This window comes from Microcaecilia unicolor, chromosome 12 (genome assembly GCF_901765095.1).
Source record: "Microcaecilia unicolor chromosome 12, aMicUni1.1, whole genome shotgun sequence".
NCBI lineage: Eukaryota > Metazoa > Chordata > Amphibia > Gymnophiona > Siphonopidae > Microcaecilia > Microcaecilia unicolor.
The window spans coordinates 15293729-15316405 of NC_044042.1; the positions used below are offsets into that span (position 1 = coordinate 15293729).

The 22677-nt window shown below is 45.1% G+C and overlaps 1 protein-coding gene across 1 annotated transcript; it reads right to left on the minus strand.

Moving 5' to 3' along the window:
* Nucleotides 1–1255: 1255 nt before the first annotated feature.
* Nucleotides 1256–20172, minus strand: BCAS2 (BCAS2 pre-mRNA processing factor). Its single transcript, XM_030221639.1, has 7 exons — nt 20048–20172; nt 16535–16627; nt 14716–14786; nt 13948–14109; nt 12912–12962; nt 5188–5268; nt 1256–1926 (listed from the first exon to the last, which is right to left on the minus strand). Exons 1-7 carry the CDS (start codon nt 20138–20140, stop codon nt 1650–1652), a joined length of 828 nt encoding a protein of 275 aa, XP_030077499.1. The 5' UTR covers nt 20141–20172; the 3' UTR covers nt 1256–1649.
* Between the last annotated feature and the right edge of the window lie 2505 nt (nt 20173–22677).

Below are 22677 nucleotides of genomic sequence, written 5' to 3' on the forward strand. Positions count from 1 at the left end.
CTAGGCCACTCCTCCACTGTTGCTACTATTTGAGATTCTACATGGAATGTTGCTATTCCACTAGCAACATTCCATGTTGAAGTCGGCCCTTGCAGATCACCAATGTGGCCGCGCAGGCTTCTGCTTCTGTGAGTCTGACGTCCTGCACGTACGTGCAGGACGTCAGACTCACAGAAACAGAAGCCTGCGCAGCCTTCTACATGGAATGTTGCTAGTGAAATAGCAACATTCCATGTAGAATCTCCAATAGTAGCAACATTCCATGTAGAATCTCCAATAGTATCTATTTTATTTTTGTTACATTTGTACCCTGCGCTTTCCCACTCATAGTAGGCTCAATGCGGCTTACATGGGGCAATGGAGGGTTAAGTGACTTGCCCAGAGGACACAAGGAGCTGCCTGTGCCTGAAGTGGGAATCAAACTCAGTTCCTCAGTTCCCCAGGACCAAAGTCCACCACCCTAACCACTAGGCCACTCCTCCACTAGCAACATTCCATGTAGAAGTCAGCCCTTGCAGATCACCAATGTGGCCGCGCAGGCTTCTGTGTCTGTGAGCCTGACATCCTGCACGTACATGCAGGATGTCAGACTCACAGAAACAGAAGCCTGCACGGCTGTGTTGCTGATCTGCAAGGGCTGACTTCTACATGGAATGTTGCTAGTGGAATAGCAACATTCCATGTAGAATCTCCAATAGTAGCAACATTCCATGTAGAATCTCCAATAGTATCTATTTTATTTTTATTACATTTGTACCCTGCGCTTTCCCACTCATGGCAGGCTCAATGCGGCTTACATGGGGCAATGGAGGGTTAAGTGACTTGCCCAGAGGACACAAGGAGCTGCCTGTGCCTGAAGTGGGAATCAAACTCAGTTCCTCAGTTCCCCAGGACCAAAGTCCACCACCCTAACCAGTAGGCCACTGTGCAAAGAGAGATGTTCTGGTTTCAAAGAGGCCTGGATCAGGAAACAGACATATCAGTCACTCCTAGGTTAGATAGGCAAAGCAATCCAGTTGTACAGTGTTGGGAGGGGGCAGCACAATGTTCTGGTCCCAGTAATTGACTTTACTTCTTATCTACATAAATTAGATTTTAGTTATGCAATGAGAGGACCATGTACTTTAACTGTAAAGGTGAACATTTGGTATTTTATTAAGTTTATGATTTCTTTCTCTGTACATAGAGGCGTTATCTCAGGTTCCTTAGTAGCAGAGTGAGAGAGCTCTGAACCCAGGTCAAACAAGGATGTGTGTTTTTTATTTTCCCTAGCGCCAGCTCTAACTGCGTTCTTCCTCACAATGCCAAAGTTTTTTAGCCCATGAACACAGAGACGAGAGCTGCAGCAAATCCAACATCTATCTTCAGTAACAGCTAAAACCATAATATTTGGTTAACTCCAGCATAAGGTAGCACATCCTGCCTTTTGTAAGCATTTGGCAGCATCGGAATGCAACGTAAAGTACTGAAAAAGAATTAAGAGTATTTTCATCATTTCCAGACACTCCAATATTAGAAAATGTTTATTACAGTGAGAAGAAATATTCAGAGACAACCAAGAAGCTGCTCTAAATTCACAACAGTTTAAAAGAGCCAAGTTTACTTAAACTGACCCTCCCTACACTCTCGCTCTCCCCAAGCAGACTTCTCTATGTACAGAAGAGATGATTATTATCCTCACGCCCATAACTCAGTAAAGTCTCAGCTTCATTTCCTCCTGGAGAGTCTCCTGTTTCAACTGTTCCTTTGAAGAAGGTTTCCAAGAGCCTATCCAATACTCGAGAATTTGATTCCCGTAAGTCAGAAATCACACTGAATGTTCTCTTGTTTTCCTCTCCATGTTGTTGCTTTATCTGCTTGATTTCATTCTCCAGTTGTACAATGGCACGTTCTATCTCAAAGTTTTTACTGACCAGCGACACCCACCTGGAACAATAAAAGCACACACACCAAGTGTCATGCTATATTAATGTTTCCAAAGCAGTAAAGAGAAAAATAGAGTTAGATTTACTGGGTCTTTAAAGAAGTTATTTGCTTGCTTCAGACCATGCCGTCCCTGGAGCCATCATGACACCTTTTGGCCACTAGGAAGAATGCAGCGCTTATATTTCCTATGGATTTTTATATGTTCCTTCTGAATCTACTTCAACTGTAAGATAACCACTAACAAACCAAAGGTCAGTTGAGCTCTTAGAGTACTAGGCTAACAAACTCTTACGTTTCAACATTTTATTAGTGACATTGCCAAACATAATTCACTTTACATTTTCTTAATACATATCAGTTCGATCATGAATCATTTAACTATGACAATTATCAATCTTTTCTTGTTGTTTAAACCCCCCCTCCCCCCCATTACAATGTTTCAACAGTTGCGCCTCAACAACAAACAACTTCAACCAATCCTTAACACAGTAACTTCTGCAATTACTTCCTTACACTTCCTCCATCCCTATATTCCTTTTCCCCCTTCCTCCCCCTTTCCCCGTGTTCCAATATTGCTATCTCTATGTGTTCGTCTGTCCGCTAAAACAATTGAGCACCAAGCTCTTCGCCCTCTACGACAGTGTATCTATGTAAACACCCCAGATTTTAAGGAATTTTGTTTTTCTTTTTAGGCGATCTATTAACTTCCTTTGCCTCCCACATCATCAGCTGATGCACAAGGTTTCGCCAGTGCCAAAATTCCGGCCCCGTATCAGCCGTCCAATATTTCAATATACATTTCCTTGTTAGTACATTAAGTTTACAAATCAGCATGGTTTTAGGCTAACAAACTCTTAAATGTAGTGAAAAGAAAACATTTTTTTTTTAATTTGCTAATTTGTGTCAGCGCTGCATGACACTCAGTAATCCTCCAAAATTGAAACTGAAAAGATAAATGTTTCCTTAGTCAGTGCTATCCATCCACAAGAAGGTATTTCTACGTTTTGAGATGGTTAGGGTGAAGAACACCATAAAAACAAAATTACATATTTTAAAACCTACAACCCATTACTAAAGAAAAATAAAAAAAGGACTGAGCCCTTCCAGTTATGGGTATTTTAGAAGTGCAGTCCCCCCCCCCCCCCCCCCCCACACACAATCCTATGCCAGCCTTCCTTCTCCAGCCCTGCCAATCAAAGCTCACCCCCATAAGGCAAACCCTGCCTCCCTTGATCCTACCATACACCCCCCATCCCTCTCCAGGGTCACTGAAAGACTCCCTGGTGAGGCTAAGCAGCTGCGGTTTTCTCTTCTGCTGCTTCCCAATCAGCACCATTGATCAAAATAGCACCTCTGCCCCCTGGTGGTAGTCTCATGAGATTACCACTAAGGGGTATTTATTTTATTTGTTACATTTGTATCCCACATTTTCCCACCTATTTGTAGGCTCAATGTGGCTTACACAGTGCCAGAGAGCTGTTTGTAGACTCCAGAGTAAACAAATACAAGGTGGTGATGTGGTAGGATAAGGTTCATGTGGTAGGACCACAAAAAAGGAATCGTACAACAGGAGGGTTGTGTGATGACCATTATGAACTTCATGTAGTTGTGTCAGAGATCAAGCATTTACGTTGGATCTGTAGGGTAAGACTTTTCAAAGAGGTGGGTCTTAAGTGTCTTTCTTAAGTGTAAGTGGTCATATGTGCTTTTCAAGTCTTTTGGTAGTGCGTTCCACAGTTGTGCGCTGATGTAGGAAAAACTGGATGCATAGCTTGATCCTTTCCATGGGAATTTTTCTCCCTTTACAAAAAGGATAAGTATCCCCTAGTGGTGATGTCACGAGACTACCACTAGGGGGTAGAGATGCCATTTTAAGGGGGAAGTGCCAAACTGGGCAGCAGCAGATGGGACTGTAGCAACCCAGCCTCACCTTTCAGCAACCTCCAAGTGAATCCTGGGAAAAAGGGGGGGGGGGAAGAGTCATGATTGATGAGACAGGGTTTGCCTTACAGGAGCAGGCTGAAGAGATCAGAGGTGGAGGGTTTGATTGTTCAAGTGGCAGGCCTGGAGGGGGGGTGGTGGGAATCTCCCACTGGGGATTGGTGATCAAGACAGACTGGCTACAGTGAAGGATGTCAGGGATGTGAACCACCACAGGGATAGCTGGCTGTCTGCCTTTATTAATTTTACTTCATCGGCCAGCTCCACCTTAGTGTGTGCTAATGCCAGTCAGGTAGAACTACAGTACTTGCTGTCTCCTCTTGAGGTGCCAATAATTGTGGCCTGCCCTATCACCAGTCATGTCAGCCAGCACATGGTAATAAGCTGTGCACTGGCTGTCAGGAGAGACCACTCCCCACTCCGCTCCGGATACACCCATTGCCACGTCAGGAAGTTAGTAATATATGTCATACCACAGGTTGGCACCAACATTGCTGCACTGTAAAACCCATACTAACTGCTAAAGGCAGCTTTGTAAGAGCTCCTTAATTCTCAAAGCATTAGAAGCACTAACATATAGGAAATAAAGAAAGAATAAAAATTCTAATGCAACACCAGTCAGTAAATGGACAGGAAACGGGTCTGGAGCGGCACAGATTTTGCAACAGAACATTAAAAGGGAATTTTTTTTCCTTAACTTGGTGCTTTGTTTCTGCTCTTTTGGACTTCCAGCTCAAACAGAACCACAACTTGGATCTGATACTATAAGCCTTCATTTCCAATTACCTAGAAATTATCCCCCTATTTTAGCTCACTCCCCCCACCGTACTTAGTATACAGAGTTTCGACCATGAGCCATGCACCAGGGTTCCTTGTGCGATTGAAACTCCGCAATCATGGGCACTACCTCCTCAGCAGCCTCAGTCCAGCAAATTCACACAGAAGACCAGCCTGGTCGGCATTTCCACTGGTCTTTAAGCTCAGGCTACTAAGAATATATCCCCAGTTAGCCCGAGGAGGGACAGACTGAACTGGGAATAGCGTCTTTTTGTAGCTCCTGTATCAGTCGCATCAGTTCATTTTTCAGGACCATACTTACTGTGATTTTCCTACTCATTTATCTTGCTACCTTATCCAATTAAAATGTCAACAACTGATTAATGGTCAGGTTAGCATAAACAAACAAGTGCATTGGTAATGAAAATGTAGAACTGTGACAAATAGAAGGGGCCCCATTTCCCCAACCTTTTCTCCCATTCAATTTCCAGTGTGGTAAAGAAACACCGAACATGCAGAGACTGAAATGCAGGTGATACTAACGTGGACTCCATTTCCCGTAGCTTCCCTCCTGCCGTCAGTTGTATGTTTTTCCGCTGCCAGTTTAGGTCCTGGATTTGTTTCCTGCAAAAAAAACAATGTGACATCAGCAGTTTGTGTGTATGTGTGTGTTTTTTTTTCCTGACCTGGCACGGTCCTCCTCCTTGGGACTTCCAGCTCAGTAAGAACCTGGGCTGGGGTCCGACAGCATGGGCCTTTAGTTGCAACTCTCTGGAGATTTTTCCCATCTTATATCAAACTCAATATACATAACTCTTTTATCACTCCAGTTATAATTTAAGTGTACTTCTACCCTTATTCTACTCTGTCTTGCTCACTAGAAGCTGTAGTCCCATCCCCAGAGACTTATCAGCCTCATTGGGATTACTTTTCTCTATATATTCGTCCCAGAGTTGTATTCTCTAATCCGGAACCTTATCAGTTTCCTTCCACCTACTGTTACTCTATTTTCCACTCTGTATATATTCCCGGAGTTGATACTCTCCTCTCCGGAACCTGTAAGCCACATTGAGCCTACTGCTATACGGGAAAATGTGGGATACAAATGTAATAAATAAATAACCTAGTAGATGCAGTGACAGGGCTCCTTCCTAAATCCTATAAGCACAGACCTTTAACTCCTCCAGCCACTAGGTGGTGTCAGTCCTAAGCAATGACCACAACTCCTTCCAACCCACCACTCTCTAGGGAGCTGTGAACCCTTCCTCCACAGCACGGTTGCCAGATGGGCGGTTTTCCGCAACCTGCTGCAGGAAACTTTTGCCTGCGGCGGGTTGCGGTTTTTTGGGCTCGTTTTGTTTTTTCTGTGCGGGTTTTGGGGCAGTTTTTTCGGCCGGCGGGGGTGGGGCTAATGGCGTCAGAGGCGGGGTTTGTGATGTTTTGGGCGGGGTTTGCTGACGTATTGGGCGGGGCGATGACGGTGGGGGCAGGGCTGATGACGGCGGGGGCGGGGTTGATGACGGAAGGGGCGGGGTGTGTGTGGTTTTTGGGCGGGTTTTTGACAGTTTTGTGTGGGAATTTTTTTTTTTTATTTGGCAACCCTGCTCCACAGCATTCCCAGTCCCAGAAAGCAGGAGACCAGATTGAAATGTCAAGTTCACAGTACTGCCACTGAGCCAGTCCAGTTTGAATGTTTTAACTCAAAGCTCAGAACCTGGGTGCATGGGCGTAGTTTAGAGGGGGGTGGGGGTGAGGGGGCATGGCCCCCCCCCCCAAACACATAAAACAGAAGACACTGGGACCAAAGCGAATAGAAAAACTAAATGCTGACAACAAAAGGTAGAAAAAAGTATTTTATTCAGAATTTATTAATTGGAATGTGTCAGCTTTTGGAAATGTGCATCTGTGATATTTTGCATGTAAGTTTCAATTTCTCTAGTATTGCTGCATGCCAAATCTGACTTGTTGAGGTAACTTTCCAGTTCAGTATTTTGCCTTCATATTTTACTTTCATATCTGTTGTGTCATGTGTTTTTCATGTGTGATCAAGGTGCAGTATTCTGCTAGCGTGTAGTATTTGCAGCCCTTTTTTTCTTTTCACTAGGATGTGTACTGGTGTTTTAGAGCCCGGTGTAATTACAGTGCTGCCTTTCCACGCAAGGTTGTTGCTCGTCCTGTCCTTGGAATTAGTGCTGTTATGGTTTGGTAAGGTTATGAGTGTGTTTTTGCACAAGTTTGTGTATAGTGTTTTGCAGTGGAGATTGTGTGTTGGCCTTACTGAGGTGGCACCAAAACATCAGAAAGGGTTTTAGAGCCTAAATCAAGACACACTACCTCTTGAAGGATCTACATATAGAGCCTATGCACTTCTAAGGTCAACACTGGCATGGTATAGGAAAGAGGGTGGGGAAATACTACTGGAGAGGAAGAGGGAGTACTGGGTAAGGAGGCAGGAAGGGAGAAAGAGCTGGCTTTTCCTCCCTTCCTTCATATTAGCATATTATATATATATATATATATACACACACACATACATACAAATGAATATGCTAATATGCCCCACCCCATCCTTTGCCCCCCCCCCCCCAAATGAAACAAACTACGCTCATGAGTGGGTGCACTGGCATGATTTTTGCTGTAATTACAGCAGTGCTTTTAATACTGCTTCTTGTGTATCCCTACAAGGCTCCCCTACTGATGCCTGCTCATATTGCTCCTCCCACTTGATTTTCCTTGTGCAATTGCAACCCTTCCTGGTTCAAGGTACTAAAACCTCCACCAATAGTGGGTTCCAACACAGTTTTGAAGGGGCTGGTCTGATGTTTTCATGGCAGTGTTCATTTGTCACCACAAAGGAAACCCAAGTTTGATCCCTGAGCCAAGTTTTTACTGCTCGGTCAGCTATGGCTGTGGATCCTGCTAAGGAACCCTTCACAGGCCCCTAGGAAAAGGGATCCCCAGTTGCAATCTCATTGTATAGCCATACCTACTGACTAGTCTGAGGGTGAACCTACAACAGTTCCTCAGAGGTCAGCTGTGGTATATGATCCTTGGCCAAATGAGTGGGCTAAATGTGAGGGGCATAAAAGACACCTCAGGTGAACTCTTTATTCCTTTAACCCAGAGATAGTTATAAAGGCCGACTTGTGACTTCATAGAACAGTTCCCATAGAATAGGAAGACAAAAAGAACAAGAGAAACTGCTGGGATAAAAACAGTTAAAAAACAAAACAAAACCCCTTTTAATAAAAAATATTTATACAAAAAAAAAAAAAAAAAAAAAAAAACCACCCCACAACCCCCCCCACCCCCAGAAATGCTAAACAGAAAAGAAATTAATGGCAATGCCCTGCACCCTCTCCTTCCCATCAATCTCCAACAGATTTCCAATCAGAGAAGAGATCAAAAACTGGGGTGGACCTCCTATGACTGACTATATTATTTATTTATAACATTTGTATCCCACATATTCCCACCTATTCGCAGGCTCAATATAATAAGGACAAATTAGATCTTACCTGCTAATTTTCTTTCCTTTAGTCCCTCCTGACCGGCCAAGAAATGACTGATGGGTTGTGCACGCCTATCAGCAGATGGAGGCTGAGAATGCCGATCCTTGCGTGAGCCAATAATACACTTGCCGAGCCTCGGACTGAATCAGTATCTCCATATCAAAAGCAAGAGTGGACGAAAGAGAAGAGAACCTGCATCTGTGCTCACCAGCCTCTTAACAGCCACTCACAAAATGAGCAATATTGCTGGCGCATACATATAAAACGGTTTTATTTTTAATTGTATACTAACAGTAGAACTAGAACTCACAGAAGCCAGAACTAGCTCTCTCTCTGCAAAGCCAACAAACATTGACAAAAAAAAGGATTACCTAGGAAAAACAAAAAGGGAGGGATCTGGGAAGGTCCGGAGGGACTAAAAGGAAAGAAAATTAGCTGGTAAAGATCTAAATTGTCTTCCTTAGCACCCCTCTGGACTGGCCCAGAAACTACCAATGTGAAGTACCAAAGCAGTGCATTTAAGAGTGGGACCCAGAAAGCCAACATTAAGAACAAGTTCCCCAAAAATAGTACCCTGACACGCTTGAACATCCACCCTATAGTGATGAACAAAAGTATGGAGAGAACACCAGGTCACCAACTTACAGAGGTCTACAGAGTGAATGACAGACCGCTCAGCCCAAGAAGAGGTCACACCTCTCGTGGAATGAACCCGAAAGCCCTCTGGAACCACTCTGCCCATAAGAAGATAAGCAGAACCTTAATCCAAAGGGCAATAGTAGACTTAGAAGTGGCCAAACCTTTGCAACCACCAACAAACAGAACGAAAAGACAGTCTGATTGCCGAAAGTCCTCTGTCCTTCGCACATACTCCTGCAAAACTCTCCGCACATCCAGCTTACACAGACACTGCTGCTCATCCGAGCTGGAAGAGCCACCCAGAGTGGGCAATACCACAGCCTGGTTCAAATGAAAGGACAAGACCTTAGGAAGAAAAGAAGGGAACGTGCTGCAGAATTACTCTTGCCTTCGAAAACTCCAAGAAGGGCAACCTTCATGAAAGGGCCTGCAATTCCAACATGCAGCAAGCTGAAGACATGGCAACCAAGAAAACAGACTTGAGAGAGAAGACAACAGTGGCTCAAAAGGAGGCCGAATCAATGCAGAGAAGACCAACTTCAGTTCACCAGAAGGAAAAGGATCTTGCCTTGGTGGCCAAAGGTTACTGACACCTCGGAGAAACTGGACCGCATCTGAATGACTCACCAAGGGCTTGCCCTTCTCCCAGCCCCTAAAACAAGCCAAGGCCACAATTTGAACCTTTAAAGATGCAAGGGCTAAACCCTTATCAAACCTGCCCTGCAAAAAATCCAGAATATGTGCAACTGATGCATGCAAAGCCTCCAAAGCTCTGATCTGCACACCAGGCCTCGAAAACTCTCCAAACTCATACATAAGTGAGAGACATAGAGGTACGACAAGACTGTAGCATGAATATCCTCTCTTTCTTAAGCGCAGCTTTTCAAGAGCCAAGCTGTAAGATAAAACCGAGCTGGATTTGACATAACTATTGGTCCCTGCATCAGCAAATTCAAAGAGTCTAGCAGCTTCAGCGTTGATCCTACCACAAGACGTATCAGATCAGCATACCATGGTCTTCTTGGCCAAACTGGAACCAACAGAACCACCTGCCCTTTATGACTTTCGATTCGCTGAATGACACGACCCAACAGAGGCCACGGAGAGAACACACAAAGCAAACCTACTGACCAGGGCAGAATCAGGGCATTGATGCCCTCCGAACGACAATTCTTTCTCCGACTGAAGAACCGCGCTGTCTTGGCACTGACCGGCATCACTATCAGATCAATTATCAGAACGCTGCACTGATGGACTACAGTGTTGTGTCATAGGCCTCAGAACTCAAAGCCCATTCCCCTGGGTTCAGAGTCTGACTGAGGAAGTTGGCCTGAATGTTCTGCGTCCCGGCCACGTGAGATACAGACAGATCCAAGAGATGACATTTGGCCCAACTCATGAGAAGGAAAGTCTCCTCTGCTAGCTGACGACTCTTTGTACCGCCCTGATGACTGACGTACGCCACCTCCGTAGCATTGTCAAAGAGAACTTGCACCGCCTTGCCCTGAATCAGACTGCGAAATGCAAAAGCGCCAAATGAATCGGTCTGGTCTCCAACAGGTTGGTAAGCCCAAACGTTTCCTCCCGGGACCAGAGTCCCTGCACCAACTGCCCCTGAAAACGGCCTCCCCAGCCCTTGAGGCTGGCATCGGTTGTTACCATCATCCCTTGGAAAGACCGGGAGTAAGGAGCCACCAACTGAGAGTTGTGCATGCCTCTGCTCAGAGCGGCAAATGATCCTCCAAAGAGCCCAACTGAGAGCACCACAGGGAGAGAAGAGACCACTGCAGAGGTTGCATATAAGCTTTGGCCTACGGAATCACATCTATGGCCGCTGCTATGGAACCGAGAACCTGAAAATCCCTGGTCCAGGGAACCAGTCAGTGAAGGAGGTTGCGAATCCAGGATGGAGAAAGAAACACACAGCCCTGTAAAGTGTTGAACGAGACCTCGAGGTAGTCCAGTGCCCAAGGCAGTTCAAAACGACTTTGTGGAAGAATCATCACCCATCCGAGGGATTCTAGAAAGGGAACGACCCTGTCCGTGACCTGACAGCTCTCCTGATAAGACTTTGCTCTGATCTCTAGGAGCAAAACCAGCACTATGAACCACTATATATGTGTGTTCCTATGTAACAGATATATGGGAATATAATACATGGCACTATCTAGTATCAACAATCTGACTTTCATATGCAGACCCAGACTTTCCATCTTTCCTCAACCTTGAATACAGCACAAGGACTGCTGATAAGGTTCTCAGAGTACTAGAATAACAAAGTTGTTATTCTAAGTTAACTTCATGGCCAGAACAGTCAATGACTTTTGGAATTACCTTTGCAACTGGACAGACCTGTGGCTGGCAACTCTGCACATTGTTTATGAAACCCTGCCTTCTTGTCAAGGTGACTCCCTCAATGTGGTGCAGGTGAGACAATCATGTCACCCCTGAAGTCACAACAATGGGAATAATAATGTTATGTGAATGTCACTGACAAGGCCAGAACATGCATCATCAGTACAGATGCAGTCGTATAAATTTCTCCATAAATAGGGGCTCTTATTAGAGAGCCGATTTCTTTGACACTCTGAATAACCAAACACTCTCTAACAGCGTGGCTGTCTCCCCGCGGCACTCAAAAAACACCGTTTCCTCAAAAGGGCTGAGACCCATAGTCCAAGGTTCAAGTCAGAGAGGTCCCCCACGGGACTTCAAGGGACTACCGGGGGTGTAAGGAGGGGGAGGTACTCCGCTGCCTGAGTTTAGCACCCCCAAGGCTCCAGAGAACCTTCACGGACCTCAACCTCTGCCAGCAAACAGGGACCTGACACAGTACAGAAGGCAGGTAGAAGAAGGATAATCCAATTTCTTTCTTTTTTTTTTTCAGGCAAGAAAGAATAAAAGATAAAATAGAAAATCAATACAGACTGAAGGCCACCGAATCTCAAAAAAGATAGAGTGGAATTAGAAAAGGTGCAGAGAAGAGCGACAAAAATGGTAAAGGGGATGGGACGATTTCCCTATGAGGCTCTTCAGCTTGAAGAAAAGATGGCTGAGGGGAGATATGATAGAAGTCTATAAAATAATGAATGTAGAGGAACAGGTAGATGTGAATCGCTTGTTTACTCTTTCCAAAAATACTAGGACTAGAGGGCATGCAATGAAGCTCCAAAGTAGTACATATAAAATGAATTGGAGAAAATATTTATTTTTTTTTATTTTTATTTGTTTGAAGTCATTATTAACAAATGATACATTTTTCCAACAAGGCAAACAAAAATCTGGTGACAATGCAGAGCAATACATGGATGGAGAAAATATTTCTTCATTCAACGTGTACTTACTCTGGAATTCATTGCCACAGAATGTAGTAAAAACAGTAAGCTTAGTGGGTTTTAAAAAAAGTTCGGATATCTTCCTAAAAGAAAAGTCCATAAGCCATTATTAAAATGCACTTGGGGAAAATCCACTGCTTATTTCTGGGATAAGCAGCATAAAATGTTTTGTACTTTTTGGGGATCTTGTCAGGTATTTGTGACCTGGATTGGCCACTGTTGGAAACAGGATGCTGGGCTTGATGGACCTTCGGTCTGTCCCAGTATGTACTTAAGGGCTCACCACATTTACCACCTGCTGGGCAAGGGTAGTATTGGCTCACGCAAGAATCAGAGTTCTGTCTCCACCTGCTGGTAGGCGTGCACAACCCATCAGTCTTTTCTGAGTCGGTCCACAGGGGTGCTAAGGAAATGTAAACCACTTTGAGGCGTATTTTCAAAGCACTTAGCCTTCCAAAGTTCCATAGGTTTCTATGGAACTTTGGAAGGCTAAGTGCTTTGAAAATATGCCTATTTGTGACCCCTCCCCCCTTTTAATCTTAGTATCATCTAATGGTGTCTGCTTCTTTCATGAACAGGAGAGTGCCAGTATGCACATAACTGGACAGTGTGTGGGGTGCTAGATTAACTCAGTTCACGCCTGCCTCTCACCCAGATGTATGGATTCAATGTTTTATATCCTCTGCAAATTTTGGCTCTTCCCTGTGAGCAATTTTAAAGGTTTGTATCTGGAAAGCTTAGAAGAATAAAAGACAGCGTAATGGTAGATCAACGCACTCACCTCAGCTTCTGGAGTTCTTTTTGTGATTGCTCTATTAGGTGCAGCAGATTTCTAGGAGAAAAGAACACGGGAAACATCGATATTTCACTGCAGAAAATGTAGAATGAATCCACCTTAGATCAACATGCTAGCAGGGCTTGGCTGATGCAACAAGGATAGACAGGGGGCCAATTATAAATACCATATTTTTATGTATATAGGACTAGATTGATTCTATATATTGTGCCTAAAAGAAAATCGGCGCTGGAACAAAATATGCCTGGGCGTATTCTATAAAGTACGCCTATAGAATAAGCCTAAATTTACACACAGTTTACAGAATACACCGAGCGCCCGTCCACGTGACTAAATTTACTCACAAGCAGTTATGCCAAGTAAAACTTGGTGTAAATGAAGACGCCTAAATTACTTGCAGGCCAGATGTATTCTATAACCATGCACACAGATTTTAGAACGAACTGCCCATTCCGCGTCCATGGTCATGCTCCATTTTCAACTATGCGACTTAGAATTTACACACATCACGTTATAGAATACGCTTACAGTTCTGCACGTAAATTCTAATGCCAATTAGTGTCAATAATTAAGTGGCAATTATGGGCACTGATTGGCTTAACTAATTAAGTTGTGCGCTATCCAGGGGATAACACACGCGTTATGTATTTTTATTATCTGCATGACGCCCCTGCACACTATATGTGACAGCGCGCTATACCAGTTTCTTTTTCCCTTTTTTTGCATTTTGCCTCAAATCCACTCTCTCTCTTTAATTCTGCTTCCCCCCCCCCCCATGAGTCATGCATCTCTGTACTTCTTTGCCATCTCCAGGAACAGCAGCGATCCAGACAGGCAGCCTTTCGCTGTATGGGCAGGGCTTGAAGTGGATGGTTGGATTGTTTTTGTTTGCTTTTTTAAAATTTGTCTTGATATTTTCAACATATATTCTTCTGTTCTTTTTCACATCTATTTGTTGTGACTGTATTATTGAAAATGTTGATAAGTAAATAAATCAGAGGGGGAACAGCAAGCGACTCACTCATTATACACTTTCCAAGCATTGCAGCCATGTTGAGACATGAGCTCGAGGTTCTCAATGCGCACGGCCTGATGTTCCAGCTGTGCCATAGAATTGTTGACGCATTCCTGCCATGCAGTGATATCATTCTTCTGTCCTGAGGAGGGGGCAGGCAGTTCATACCTGTAACAAAGAAAAAAAAAAACCCCACAAGAGTTTAGCATAACTGAGGTGAATATTTATGTCCCGCTCAACCTTTTCTTTAATCAGAGAAAGCAGAACGTTTAACAAAATGTAAAAAAGAAAAATATTTTGTTACACTATGAATAAAATTATGTAAAATCATCTCTCAGTTTCACAAAGTAACATTCACTATCTTCTTCAGCCAACATTGCACCTAAACTCTTGGGGGAAGGGTGGGGGGGGGGGGGGGGGAACAGCTACACATCAGACCAGAAGGAATGGCAGTTCCTAAGAAGACAGGACAAGGTACCCTGTGATCAGAGGGCCTGAGAAGGGGCCAATGCTCCGAGCACATAGCCAGATCACCAATTATAAGAAAAATAAAAAGGGGGATTAAAGCTCGCTAAAAATCAGATACAAACACTAGCTGCAAAAGGCAGACTTCCAACAAAGGGCTCTCCCAATTCATCCTAGACATCTGATGACTCTTCAGCTAATGCTCTGTGAGTCTGGTATATTTTACACCCTGCTTCCTGTCATCTGGCAGAGAGTGTAAAGCTACACTTCAGAACAACAGATTTGAAAATCTAAACCTGCAGGACTTACCTTTTCATGCTCAGAAGTTCCAACGGCTGCCGTGCTCCTAGTCGCTCAAACTCATTTCTCATTATTTCAGTCTGTAAATGCACAAAACCAAGACTGGTTAACCAGTCATGTACTAACTGGCTCTTATCCAACAGCACTAACAGCACATCTCCACAACTGCATTTGACAAATCGAGGAATCAGTGGAACGAACCAAAGCTGAGATTTAAACAAAGAAAATTGTGGATTTCCATCACAGATGTGACAAACTTTTGGCTCTCTGCATCTCAGATTGCACAAAGAGCGGTAGTTTAGAAAGGACATACAGATCAGGAATTGAGACGTCTCACATTCCGCTAGTCATTTACGGAATGAAATAGCCAACAGAAGATGTTTATGTTAGCTGTTTTACAAACAAATGCTTATTTCTCCCCAAAGTTGTTAAGAGCCCAGTGTCCATTGCCAGTATCACTTTCAGGTTGGGGGGAGGTGACATAACTGCTACGAGATTGATGAAAGGAGGGCAGCCAACCAACCTCCCCTAATCCCTCCAGTGGAGCCAGGGCTGGTTTAAGGCATGAACTAGGCAACGCTCAGGGTGCCTTAAAACCTCAACACACACAGCAGCGACAGTGTGTTTTGCTCTCACTGCTGTGCTCAGCTCCCTAGCAGATCCTAGCATCAGATAACTATGATTTGCATTATTCTTCCCAATGTGCATCACTTTGCATTTGTCTACATTAAATTTCAGCTGCCACTTGGATGTCCAGTCTTCTAGTTTCATAAGGTCTTCAGGCAATTTTTCACAATCCAAATGCGTTTTCACAACTTTGAATAGTTTTGTGTGATCTGCAAGTTTAGTCACCTCACTTGTTCCGATTTCCAGATCATTCATAAATATGTTAAATAGCACCAGTCCCAGTACAGATCCCTGCAGCATTGCACTATTCACCCTCCTTCATTGAGAAAAATGGCCATTTAACCCTACACTCTGTTTTCTGTCCAATAACCAATTCTTAGTCCACCAAAGGACATAGCCTCCTACCCCATGAGACTCCTTAATTCTCTCAGGAGTCTCTCATGAGGAACTTTGTCAAAAACTTTCTGAAAATCTAGCTACCCCACATGAAGTGGCTCACCTTTATCAACATGTTTATTCACATCTTCAAAGAAATGAAGCAAATTGGTGAGGCAAGATCTCCCTTGGCTGAATCCATGCTGACTCTGTCCTATTAAACCATGTTTGTCTACATGTTCTGTAATTTTATTCTGTATAATAGTTTCCACTATTTTGCCCAGCACTGAAGTCAGGCTTACTGGTCTGTAATTTCCTGGATCACCCCTGGAACCCTTTTTAAATATCGGCATCACATTGGCCACCCTCCAGTCTTCAGGTACTACGGATGATTTTAACGACAGGTTACAGATCACTAGCAGCAAATCAGCAATTTCATATTTGAGTTCTTTCAATACCCTGAACCGGGGAAGTTCTGTCAAGCAGCGGTTGGCTTTTCACAACCCCCTTGCATTTCATGTGGGGCATAGCTGAAAATAGCAGGGAAAAAAACCCCACCAGTAGACACCAGACCCAGCAAGCAGACCACAGTTAAGCCGCCATCTTGCCACGCATCCCCCTACCCACAGCCATTATCAAAGTGAAAGCCTTCATATATTTTCATTTGGAGAAATGGTACAAAAACCACTGGGAAAATAGTGCTACAGACTGGGAATCACAATGGGGTGTTTAAAAATTTTCCCTTAAAATGACACTAAGTAACATTTTGATGGCTGGGTATAACCACAAAGCACTATGGGATAGAAAGCAAATATTACAAGCTCACTTCAAAAGCAGTGTAGTCAGGGGTCACTAAATAACTCAGGTAGTTCTTGGTAGGTCTGTATCTCCTTGTTTCTTCTTCCACCAAAGCAGCAGCCTAAGAAGATACATGAGAGTTACAATGAGATATTAGCGGTATAGACAAAGCGGAGAACTGTGAAGCCCTGAGAGCTCAGTTTCTGTCCTATCCCAAGTAGAAGAGTGTGGTAGCCGTGTTAGTCCACTCTTAAGGTTATCAATAGAAATCAAACAAAATAAAACATGGAAAAGAAAATAAGAAGATACCTTTTTTATTGGACATAACTTAATACATTTCTTGATTAGCTTTCGAAGGTTGCCCTTCTTCGTCAGATTGGAAATAAGCAAATGTGGTAGCTGATAGTATATATAAGTGAAACATCCAAGCATTTCATTGACAGTCTAGCAGGGTGGGGGTAGGTAGGAGGTATGCATGGGGACATCAAAGCATTTCATTGATAGTCTAACAGGATGGGTGTGGGTAGGTGAGGGGAGGGTGATCAACAGAGACATACAGCTTTATGGTTTATAATGGGCTAGGAACCCATATATACCTCATCTTCCAATGTGGTATATATCATTCAGTGTAAAAAAATGTAACGAAGGATGCTATATTGGAGAAACAGGCCAGATGCTTAAGACAAGATTCAATTTACATAGACATCATATGAACAATACTGGTGCCAGCAGGGTTCCCACGCCTGTTGGTCAACATTTTACAGGACCAGGACACTGTACCAGTGACTTCAGAGTGAGAATCCTGAAAGGTAACTTTAAAACCATACAAGAACGTAAGACCTTTGAAGTCAGAATGATTGAATATTTTAACACCCAACAGAAAGGACTTAACAAGGATCTGGGGTTCCTAGCCCATTATAAACCATAAAGCTGTATGTCTCTGTTGATCACCCTCCCCTCACCTACCCACACCCATCCTGTTAGACTATCAATGAAATGCTTTGATGTCCCCATGCATACCTCCTACCTACCCCCACCCTGCTAGACTATCAATGAAATGCTTGGATGTTTCACTTATATATACTATCAGCTATCACATTTGCTTATTTCCAATCTGACGAAGAAGGGCAACCTTCGAAAGCTAATCAAGAAATGTATTAAGTTATGTCCAATAAAAAAGGTATCATCTTATTTTCTTTTTCATGTTTTATTTTGTTTGATTTCTATTGATAACATGTAGAATCTCAAATAGTAGCAACAGAATCTCCAATAGTAGCAACATTCCATGTAGAATCTCAAGTAATAGCAACATTCCAGAATCTCAAATAGTAACAACATTCCATGTGCCACTACACTAACCACTAGGCTACTCCTCCACTACCAACATTCCATGTAGAAGCCTGCCCTTGCAGATCAGCAACGCGGCCACGTAGGCTTCTGTTTCTGGAATCTAACGTCCTGCACATACGTGCAGGACGTCAGACTCACAGAAACAGAAGCCTGCGCGGCCGCGTTGCTGATCTGCAAGGGCAGGCTTCTACATTACTACTACTACTTATCACTTCTATAGTGCTACAAGGCATACGCAGCGCTGTACACCATACACAAAAGACAGTCCCTGCTCAAAGAGCTTACAATCTAAATATGGAATGTTGCTAGTGGAATAGCAACATTCCATGTAGAATCTTAAGTAGAGGAGTGTGGTAGCCGTGTTAGTCCACTATTAAGGTTATCAATAGAAATCAAACAAAATAAAACATGGAAAAGAAAATAAGATGATACCTTTTTTATTGGACATAACTTAATACATTTCTTGATTAGCTTTCGAAGGTTGCCCTTCTTCCTCAGATCGGAAATAAGCAAATGTGCTAGCTGACAGTGTATATAAGTGAAAACCTTCAAGCATTACTATGACAGTCTGACAGGGTGGGAGGATGGGGGTGGGTAGGAGGTATGCATGGGGACATCAAAGCATTTCATTGATAGTCTAACAGGATGGGTGTGGGTAGGTGAGGGGAGGGTGATCAACAGAGACATACAGCTTTATGGTTTATAATGGGCTAGGAACCCATATATACCTCATCTTCCAATGTGGTATATATCATTCAGTGTAAAAAAATGTAACGAAGGATGCTATATTGGAGAAACAGGCCAGATGCTTAAGACAAGATTCAATTTACATAGACATCATATGAACAATACTGGTGCCAGCAGGGTTCCCACGCCTGTTGGTCAACATTTTACAGGACCAGGACACTGTACCAGTGACTTCACAGTGAGAATCCTGAAAGGTAACTTTAAAACCATACAAGAACGTAAGACCTTTGAAGTCAGAATGATTGAATATTTTAACACCCAACAGAAAGGACTTAACAAGGATCTGGGGTTCCTAGCCCATTATAAACCATAAAGCTGTATGTCTCTGTTGATCACCCTCCCCTCACCTACCCACACCCATCCTGTTAGACTATCAATGAAATGCTTTGATGTCCCCATGCATACCTCCTACCTACCCCCACCCTGCTAGACTGTCAATGAAATGCTTGGATGTTTCACTTATATATACTGTCAGCTAGCACATTTGCTTATTTCCGATCTGAGGAAGAAGGGCAACCTTCGAAAGCTAATCAAGAAATGTATTAAGTTATGTCCAATAAAAAAGGTACCATCTTATTTTCTTTTCCATGTTTTATTTTGTTTGATTTCTATTGATGTCCTATCCCATACATTAGTTGGCCAAGCTGTCAACATTTATTTTTCTATTAAATTTAGTTAGTGCTATCAAAAGTATAATCAGGATTTTCCTCCCCACCCAGACGGTCTTGATCAAGGAGGTTAAATGAATCCCCTGCAGTGTTGCCAGGTGGGCGGTTTTACCGCCCAATTGGGCAGTTTTCCGCGACCCGCCGCGGGAAATTTTTGCCCGCGGCGGGTTGCGGTTTTTTGGGCTCCTTTTTGGCTTCGGGGCGGTTTTTTTCGCCGGCTTTTTTCGGCCGCGGTTAATGACGTTTCTGGGCGGGGTTAGTGACGTGGGAGGCGGGGTTAGTGACGGGGAGGCGGGGCCGATGACGGGGGAGGCGGGGCCGATGACGGCAGGGGCGGGGTTGATGACGGCGGGGGTGATGACGCGGGGGCGGGGGGTGTCAGGGGCGGGGTTTGAGTTTGGGCGGGTTTTGGGCTGGATTTTGGGCTCCTTTAGGCTGGAAAAAAATTTTCCACCTGGCAACCCTGATCCCCTGCCTTCTTCTCTTCTCTCCCCACAGCAGGAGCCCTCCACCCCACCCCAACCCAACCCAACCATGTAGTAAGGGGAAACATACACAAGGTAGCATGTGAAAGTATAGACAGGAGCCTCCCCCCAACCAGGCAATGAGGGAGAGGTGGAGAAAGAGCCACCCCACCCCCAAGGTAGTAGGAAGCAATCAGGAATCCCCCCCCCCCCCCCCCCCCCCCCCCCCCGACAATAGAAGAAGAGAAAATGAAGTTAGAAGTCCCCGCTGTGGCCTGGCCTTCACCCTCCAGCTATCACCAGAGTCCTCACCGCCTCCCGCACACCAGCCGCATCGTATCCCTGATCAAAATAAGGCAGCGCGTCTACCACCACGTCTCCAGCCACTAGCCCCGTCCCCGCCATCTTTACTGTGGGCAGAAAGCAAAGCAACGCATGCGCACTGCAGCAGCTTCCAGCCGGCGGCTACTAAGCGCGTCATCTGACGTCGCTTTCTCAGCTCATTGGATGAGGGCGAGGCCTGCCAGGGTGACGTAACGGGTGAAAGAGAGATTTCGGAAGCGGTGCCTGAACTAATCAAGTGCCGGAGGCGGGGTCGGACTTTCTCCTCCTCGATTATCTTGTGGTGAACCCGGTGGATCCATTCCATGCGCCCAGTGAGCAAAACTGCGTGGAGAGGGAGCTCTTCATGTTGTACTAACAGCTAACTTGCATTGCAGAAAAGGGTGACTAAAATGATGACGGGCGTGAGGAATGCATCCCATGTATATCTTGTATGCACTAAAAACAAACAAACGTGGAGTCTCGGAGGTATAGATTTTGGATCCGGTAACACTACAGTTCGGCACAGGTTGATAGTAGATCAGCATTGCGCTTTTTTAACGTAACTCCTCCTAGTGACCGAGTAAGAAATTACACTTTAAGAGGCAGATGCAGCAACCAAACGTAAAAAAATCTAAATCGTTAAAGTCCCTAACGATTTTAAAATAACGAAAAATGCACCAAAAAAAAAAAGTCACACATGCTGAGATCGGTATTGAAACGTACAATGTATCAAAGAATCACAATACACATCGTTAATCGGCCCCCAAATCATGCGCAGAGCAGCCAAGCGTTATATTAGCTGCTCTGCGCATGCCACAAACAGTCAAAACACAGTCAAATCACAAGCACATGGCTCCCAAATCAAAACAAAAATTAAAAAAAAAAGGGTCGGGAGGGGGCAAGGGCGCTCATCAGGAGCGTCCTGTATGGACGGCCTTGCCCCCCCCCCCCCCCCCCCGCTGCTCACCACTTTCCGCCGCTCCCCCCCCGAAAAAGCAAAATTCTAGCAGCCCCTGCCCCCCTCCCTTCCTCACTACTCTGTCTCACCTCAGCTCCGCCTCCCGACATCCTCCGCCCTGTACCCCGCCCCCTTTTGGGGTCGTCGCCGCCATTCCCCTCCTCCATCAGGCCCCCTCCCTCTTACCGGGCCCGTGCAGCACCTCTGTCCTCTGTCCTCTGTCCGAAGGCGCTGCACGGGCAAGAAGAAAGCTGATGCCTGCCTTCGCCCAGCTTCTGTCGCGCGTCTCTCTCCTCCTGGGCCCGCCCCTGTCTGACGTCGGTAACCTACGTAGGTTACCGACGTCAGACAGGGGCGGGCGCAGCAGGAGAGAGACGCGCGACCAAAGCCGGGCGAAGGCAGGCATCAGCTTTCTTCTTGCCCGTGCAGCGCCTTCGGACAGAGGCGCTGCACGGGCCCGGTAAGAGGGAGGGGGGCCCGATGGAGGAGGGGAATGGCAGCGATGACCCCAAGAGGGGGCGGGGCACAGGGCGGAGGATGTCGGGAGGCGGAGCTGAGGTGAGAGTAGTGAGGAAGGGAGGGGGCAGGGGCTGCTAGAATTTTGCTTTTTCGGGGTGGGGGAGCGGCAGAAAGTGGGGAGCAGCGGGGGGGGGGGGGGGCAAGGCCGTCCGTACAGGACGCTCCTGATGAGCGCCCTTGCCCCCTCCCGATCCTTTTTTTATTTTTATTTTTTTATGTGTTTTCTGACGTCCTTTGGACCAATCACAGCGCTTTTAGCTCTGCTAATGCGCTGGGATTGGCTCAAAGTTTGTTTATTTTTTCACTTAATGATTTTTCCTGGCACAGAGCTGTCCTAACGAGAGGTCCAGACCTCTCGTTAGATTTACTGCCTTTTTCCTGCGTAAAGGCAATCGGAAAAGGTTAGTGCATGTCGTTTCAATGGGGTTTTCACACTAATTGCTCATCTCCATTCCGTTTTTGTTAGCTGCTGGCTTCCTCGGTAAAAGCCCTTTGATGCATGCAACGGATCAAATTTTCCTCGTTGGAGAGTCATTAAAGGCTCATTTAGCTTTAGTGCATCTGCCTCTAAGTACAAGAACAGTGCTGGGCAGAATTCTACGGTCTGTGCCCTGAGGGTGGCAAGGACAGTAGATGACGGCAGAAAAAGACCTCCACGGTCCATTCAGTCTGCCCAACAAGATAACTCATATGTGCTACTTTTTGTGTATACCCTACTTTGATTTGTACCTGTCCTCTTCAGGGCACAGACCGTATAAGTCTGCCCAGCACTATCCCCGCCTCCCAACCACCAGCCCCGCCTCCCAACCACCGGCTCTGGCACAGACCGTATAAGTCTGCCCAGCACTATCCCCGCTTCCCAACCACCAGCCCCGCCTCCCACCACTGGCTGTGCCACCCAATCTCGGCTAAGCTCCTGAGGATCCATTCCTTCTGAACAGGATTCCTTTATGCTTATCCCACGCATGTTTGAATTCCGTTACCGTTTTCATTTCCACCACCTCCCGCGGGAGGGCATTCCAACACGGGGAAAGGGGGGAGGAAGGAAGGAAGGGGGAAAAGGAATATAGGGATTGGGGAAGTGTAAGGAAGTAATTGCAGAAGTTACCGTGTTAAGGAGTGGTATATACAGTGCTTTTTT

Excerpts from the sequence above, each read along its gene's own strand:
- BCAS2 (XM_030221639.1), bottom strand. The coding sequence starts at position 20,140 with ATGGCGGGGACGGGGCTAGTGGCTGGAGACGTGGTGGTAGACGCGCTG. Across the intron at positions 14,110-14,715 it reads GAACTTCTGAGCATGAAAAG|GTATGAACTGCCTGCCCCCT; the intron begins GTAAGTCCTGCA and ends TCTTTGTTACAG. Across the intron at positions 5,269-12,911 it reads AAAGAACTCCAGAAGCTGAG|GAAACAAATCCAGGACCTAA; the intron begins GTGAGTGCGTTG and ends TTTTTTTTGCAG.